Source organism: Teleopsis dalmanni, chromosome 1 (assembly GCF_002237135.1).
Source record: "Teleopsis dalmanni isolate 2A chromosome 1, ASM223713v2, whole genome shotgun sequence".
NCBI lineage: Eukaryota > Metazoa > Arthropoda > Insecta > Diptera > Diopsidae > Teleopsis > Teleopsis dalmanni.
Window position 1 is genome coordinate 206444349 of NC_051846.1, and position 6947 is coordinate 206451295.

General features: G+C 31.1%; 2 protein-coding genes across 2 annotated transcripts in view; both read right to left on the reverse strand.

The window, feature by feature from the left end:
* LOC119667128 (transketolase-like protein 2) overlaps positions 1-1797 on the reverse strand; it is a 5196-nt gene extending 3399 nt beyond the window's left edge. The window contains exon 1 of the mRNA XM_038076415.1: positions 2-1797. Coding sequence (XP_037932343.1) covers positions 2-1733 — 1732 coding nt within the window. The 5' untranslated portion in view covers positions 1734-1797. The remainder of the gene's footprint in view (position 1) is intronic.
* Positions 1798-3481: 1684 nt separating this feature from the next.
* Positions 3482-6586, reverse strand: LOC119675016 (transient receptor potential cation channel subfamily A member 1-like). The gene is made up of 6 exons (XM_038086188.1): positions 6476-6586; positions 5665-5827; positions 5471-5583; positions 5253-5412; positions 4874-5180; positions 3482-3523 (listed from the first exon to the last, which is right to left on the reverse strand). Coding segments are annotated over exons 1-6 (843 nt in total). The 5' UTR covers positions 6575-6586; the 3' UTR covers positions 3482-3522.
* Between the last annotated feature and the right edge of the window lie 361 nt (positions 6587-6947).

The following is a 6947-nucleotide window of genomic DNA, read 5'->3' on the forward strand; positions in this document are numbered from 1 at the left end:
AATGGATCTAGCACTCGAACTGAAATATTTTCATTTCTTAAATTTTCAGCTGCTTTTAGGCACTCATGTAAAGTAACCCCAGCTCCGATCAATAGCGCTAAATCATCTTTACAATTTCTAACAATTTTGCCTTTACCAATTTCAAACGTTTCGTTTTTTTTATAAATAACCGGTGTATTTGGACGGCTTGTGCGTATAAAGCACATACCCTTTGTCTTGGCAGCTAGTTCTACGGCGCGTTCGCAGCTAACAGCATCACTTGGATAAAATATTGTACTGCCTGGTATTGTCCTAAACATTGCAATATCTTCTAGTCCCATTTGTGATGGTCCATCTTCACCAATGCTAATTCCACAGTGCGAACCACAGAAATTGGCGTTTGTTTGAGAAATGGCACCCATGCGAAATTGGTCAAAAGCACGTGTTAGAAATGCAGCAAATGAAGAACCAAATGCGATGGTACGATTGCGACAAGTTGCACCTATTGTTACACCGACTAAATTCTGTTCTGCTATGTAGCACTCGATGAAACGTTCAGGAAATTCTTGTTTTAATTTTTCAGAGAAAGTGGAATTTTTTGTATCACCATCAAGCGCAATTACAGACGGATTATTTTTCGCAAGTTTAGCTAATGCTGTGCCATACGCTAAACGTGTTGCAATCTCTTGTCCCATTTCGTATTCTGGAGGTGGGCATAGTGAGACTTTTTCGTGGTCTACATTCGGCACAGGCGTAATCGTTTCATTTGAAAGTGGTTTAGGCGCCTTAAAGTCTTTATCGGTTATCAAACTCTGAAGATGCTGTATAATTTCTTCAGCCTTACTGCCGAGTGGTTTACCATGCCAGTTTTCTGCATCTTCAATTTCCATAAAATACTTGCCTTTAAAAGTTTTTGCTATAATTGCTGTTGGCTTGTCGTTTGTATTAGATGCTTCATTAAATGCCTCACTTAATTCTTTTAAATTATGACCGTCAACAACTTTCGCATTAAATCCAAATGCTTTTAAACGATCCTCATAAATGTTCATTTCGTGCTGCAGAGAAGTAGGATCACTTTGACCCAAACGATTTACATCAAATATAACACACAGATTATCAAGTTTATAATGCGCTGCGAAATGTAGTGACTCCCATATAGATCCTTCAGCAGATTCTCCATCTCCAACAATAACATATATTCTGTAATTAGATTTATCGAAATTTTTTCCAACATACGCCATGCCAGCACCAATAGCAACACCTTGTCCCAGAGAACCAGTGCCGACATCAATAAAATTTAAACGTGGTGTTGGATGACCTTCTAAATCGCTATCAATTTTTCGTAACTTCTTTAGATCCTCTACTGGAAATAGACCTGCTTCAGCCCAAGCACTATATAAGATGGGAGCTGCATGCCCTTTTGATAGCACCAATCGATCGCTAGCAGGATCTCTAGGTTCATTCATATTCAGGCGCAATATTTTGAAAAATAATATTGATAAGATTTCTGCGATTGAAGAGCATGATGTTGGGTGACCGGATTTTGAGCTCTCTGTTGCTGTGATTGCATGTATACGCAAACGGTGTGCAATATTTTGTAGAAGTTCTAATGTTACACCTCCATCCGGCGCTGCGTGTTCGTGTTCTAATGGTTCACCCCCATCCGGCGCTGTTTGTTCGTGTTCGGATATTTTAACAGTAATTTGTAGAACTTCTAATGTTTCACCCCCATCTGGCGCTGTGTCTTCGGACATTTTAGAATTTTGATATGTACATTTATAAATATTTTCTGTTCAGTATTTTGTAAAAGTAGTTCTGAATAAATTTTCATTTAAATCAAAGATTGCTTATGTATGTACATATTTAAAAGCTAAGATTGTATGGAATAGAAAATAACTCTATGTTAAATAGATAAAGTAAAAACAATTTTCTAAGTTTTCTAAAGCTCTATATCTAAAAAGAGATAGAGCTGCAACGGTATATCCACTACTACTAAATTTCGCTTATTTAATACAAACATAATGATTGTTATATTTTATGGAAATTAAACATGGAAGAGTGCCATAGTAGTCCTGTCAAAAATTAAGTCTTCTATCTACTTTGTAATCTTATATTGATTATTTTCTTGTAGTTTCATCAGACTCCAGAGTAAGGTCAAGAGCAAGATTATAAGTTGTGGATATGAGGTTAAGTCTTCATATCCATATTCGATATGGCATTGAAAAAGTATGACTTGTTTAATCAAATACTACTTGAAAATATGTTGTTACTATAATCAATAAAGCTAAAGATGCTTTTATTTAAGATATGAAACTGCAGCCATATATCCACTACTTTGCGTATTCAATAGAAACATTTGAGCAGTTCTATATTTGTGACACTTAATAGATTACCACTGCGCTCCTGTCAACAATGTAGTTTCTTATGAAAACTAAATTTTGTGCATCTTATGGCCTCGGGGAATACCTAAAAGCGATATGTGTATTTGTATGGACCAAATTAGAGCTACAGAATAAATACAGAAACGCAAATTGTGTTGAAGAGGCTGAGTTCGCAGAAGGCCATATTAGCAATTATTATTATTATTATTAAAAGAGTAGACGTGAAAATTGTCCAACAGCCGGTACTGCGGCCAGAAGAGACCTATTAGCAATACTAGCATATTAGCTACATAGGCACTGAGATGGAACGACTTCATTGCCTAATTCATTGTAGTTGAATAATAGAGGTTCTAACTTCATCTAGGAAGATATAGCGGCATATATACACACAATTAAAAAAAAACATTTTTGCAGTGCAGCAGTTACTGAAACACTTTATTATAAATGTTCTCATATAATATTTTGCATAGTTTATATTTATATTAAATATAACATTAACAGGACATACATACATAAAATTAATTATATATTTAATGTATTCTCATTTAATTTAATATCGTTTTGAATTAAATAGAATTTGTTTGTTTAAAACATGTTCAAAATACCAATTTTTTTATAATTCCAAAGTTTCTAATATTAATATTTTAGTTCAGGTAAATAAATAAATACGTATTTTTCTTTTCTATCCATAAATTCGTTAGTCAGGTATATATTGTATTTAAAGATTTAGTTAATATTTTTTTTCCGCACCCTTCTCTTTTCTCGTCAGTTCAACTACCTAATATTTTAATTTTAAGATTTAATGTTTTTTTTTTTGATAAAAGATAATAAGGTTTTTCCTTTTTGCTTAGCAACATTTAGATACAATAAATTTAAGCGGAAAGGACACTAGTTGTTTGTCATTGAGAAAGTCTTAATTTTAGATATGAGATATAAAGATTATAATAATTATGATATTATAATAATAATTATGATAATTATGATATCTAGACACTTTTAAGATAAGTGATTTTTGTTTTTATTTTATATATATGGTATAGTAAATATATTTTGTAAAATTAGTATCAATAATTTTAATTTATACTTTAACATATATAATTCATAAAAAATTTATATTATTTTATATTATCGCCATTCTAAGTAATTGGATCAAAATCTGCGATCTGAAATGAAATGAAAAAATATTAATTATATATTTTAAAAAATATCCTTTTTACTCTTAAAAAAAATTCGAATATATCTAGTATTTAAGTAAATTATTTTTTAAATATAAATTGCTTTATATTTATTTATAAATTGCTTATTTATAAAATAAGTACAGGTACAAACGAGTGCCCAACTCTCGTCACTGTAATTCTATTCTATATACCAGTGGTTCCCAACCGGTGGTCCGCGATATGGTTAAAAATGCTCCGCAAATCAAATTTAACAGGTATGGATACATAGCTTGTAGTTTGTCCACTAAGACCTTACTTATTAGGAAAAAAGAATAAAAAATTTCCAAGTAATTATATACCTTTTTTATAGTCTATATAAGTTCGCTATGCATTTATACAATTCAATATTCATTATAACAGAGATGTTCTTGGTCAAAAAAGTTTGAGAACCACTGTTATAGACGATTATTCTGCTAGTCCTCTTCTTATGACAGTGGACTAGGTTTAGTAAAAAATATCGTTTAAAGTAATATCAATGAACAAAAAAAAAACTGTTTAATATCTCTGAATGATTTAGAAACTATTTTGTAAATATGAAAAATCTTCAATGAGCTAAAAATATGTAAAAAGGTCATAAGATAGTGAACGATAGAAAGCATCGTAGACGAAACATATGTTCCTCGACAATGTGAAGTATGGCAAACAAAGTTTAAGTTTAAATCCCAACAAGGTCTGTTCTGAAAATACAATTTAAAAAAATCTGTACAAATTTTTCGTAGCAATATTTCAAGAATAGAGTTTCCAACACTCCTTATAGATTTGCAAAAATGTCTATTACACAAATAAACACAAATGTTTACCTCTATCTGGTAACGCTACGAACAACCAGCCTGGTTAACGCAATTTAACCTAATCGTTTTTTGAAACTGTAGTCTGATATTAAAAAAAAAAACAGTCGTTATTTAATAAATAAGTAAATGAATCCTTGTTTTAAGTACGGAGATGTTCTGTTTATATATAGAAGTATCTATATTATGGTATAACTTATATTTGTCTACTGCAGTGAGTTAGTTTTATTCTGAAAGTGCTACGGATATTCATTGGGTTTCGTAAGGACTTGTACTAATATTTTTCCAAAATATAATATCTTTGAACAGATCTTTAGGAACAGATCCACGTGTGGGTCATTAAGAAAGTTGGTACTAAAAAAATTCTATTTTAATTATTTTATAATTGTTGCAGTGTCAAAAATGGTCATCAAAAATTTTCTTCTAACCCATTTACATAAATTTGTTCATTAAAAAATAATTATATATAATATATAAAATTAAAAAAGAATAAATAAATAAAATTTACCAACGTGTTTCAAAACTTTTGTTAAAACTTAATGCTGCGCTTAATTTGGTGCGTATTCTCGGTGAAGTCCAACGAGAACTAGCAGAAACAGTATTATAAGATGACAAGGACCGCATGTCGTTTGGATTAACACCTTCATCAACATCATCAGCCTCAGTTTTTATTTCCATTTTCTGCACAATTAAGCGTAACAAATGATGTTGTTGGTCCAGAGAACGACTTATGTCACGTAATTTACGTCTTTGCTTATCCAATTCAGCATTGATGTAGTCATCACTGTTTTCAAAGGGAATAGCATCCAAAGAAGCTAAATCCAAAATAAATGCATTAGTTTAAGTATATGAAAACTAGACGTATTTAATCTTAACTATTTACTTACATTCCTCACTAAATGGATTTGAAAACCATTTACGTAGAATGAAATCCATAAAACCCAATTTGCATTTGGTGTCATTTGGATACTCAATCAATTCCATTTTATCAATTTTCTGAAGCCACACTTGCGGAAGCTTGCGTTCCAGCTCAGTGTGGAGTACCACCTGTAATGATTATTAATTATAGTTTATAAATTTTAATTTATATATTATTTTAATTAACCTGCATGGCTAAACGCTTTAATTGTGCATTTCGCCGAACAGATTCTATATCGCCGACGGCCAAACCGATGAGCAGATTCATGAGAAGAATTGGCATCAAGATCATAAAAACGCCTGTAAAGTAATAAAAGAAATTATCAAGATTATTGTTTTTGATATTATATGAAATACTTGAATATTACTTCCAATACTTACTTAAAATCAGAAATGAAGTTACAGGTACCTTCAATTGATCGCGATAGAATGTATGTACGTAAGTGCCAACAAAATCAAGTTCACCCAACATCATGGAAAAGGTTCTAAGCAAAGACATCGGTATGTTCGAAAATGATAAATTATTCGGCTGCGGATCAATTATCTATGTGAGAAAATAAATACATTTAAAACTATATAAATATCTATTGAGTTTTGTTTAAATGGATTTAAAAAACACAACTTAAAAAAAGACAGGACAGGGGGATAAAAATAGCAGCAGTCTAGCAACCCAATCGGGTATGGTCTGAAATAAGATTACGAGAATGTGAGGGAGATGTGATAAAGCGATTTATTTTAGTTCGTGCCAAGATCCAGGGGATTTGTTACTTTAGTGGACTGAAGTATCTCGTAATTTAAATATATATCTTTGTGAAATAAACCATTAAATTAAAAAACAGTTCTATATATAATCTATTGAGCATATTATCTCTCTCAGAAGAATTTAAATTATTTTGCTTAATTTTTATAACACTACTTAAATGCTGTTTTAAAATGTGATTTCTTGATCCAGATTTCTTGATCGTAAACAAAGCGTAGCTTTGGGGTTCAAAACCCTCTAAATCGTTTAAATCCTTTTCCACTAGTAAATATAGATTAAATGTGTTTATTTGCGCTATAAATTACTTTCCAAAATAATCTGTTTAAATGAGTTCAAACACATGTATATTAAACTATTTGCATCTTTATGTAAGTGTGTCTGGCTTGATTTTGATTATCTATATATTCGTTTATAAAATAATCGATTACTTACCTTCGACAATAGAATATAAAATGCCAGACCGAAAGCAATTATAAGTATAGAGAAAACCAATAATACTTTAATGAGCGTTTGTAGGATTTCCAGAAACATTACAACATATATTCCAACCTGAAAATATCAAAAATATGTTTTATAATTAACATATATACACTGTATAAAATTAACATGCAATAATTTCGAATTTAAATGTAGTAAATGTACAAATAAATTTGTCCAAAAATAAATGGATCCCTAAAAGAATCGCTAGAGTGCTTTTAGTCTCAGCTTCCAAGTCGGTGATGCTTAGACTGTTAAACCTAAAGATATACTGTGCTGGTCGTATGCTAATAGACCTTGAATCACTCGCGGCCAGAGACAGTTTTAGACAGGTGGAGTTTTTATCTCCACCACAAATTACTGAAACTAAGCAATCTTCTTTAGATTCTTATTTCATTCCCAAAAATCAAGTTGGACGCACTTGCTA

Bases quoted from the DNA above. Each gene is read 5' to 3' on its own strand.
- LOC119675016 (XM_038086188.1), bottom strand. From the start codon at position 6,574: ATGTTTCTGGAAATCCTACAAACGCTCATTAAAGTATTATTGGTTTTC. The intron at 5,584-5,664 runs GTAAGTATTGGA...ATTACTTTACAG, and splicing joins AACTTCATTTCTGATTTTAA to GCGTTTTTATGATCTTGATG. The intron at 5,181-5,252 runs GTAAGTAAATAG...TTTTGGATTTAG, and splicing joins AAATCCATTTAGTGAGGAAT to CTTCTTTGGATGCTATTCCC.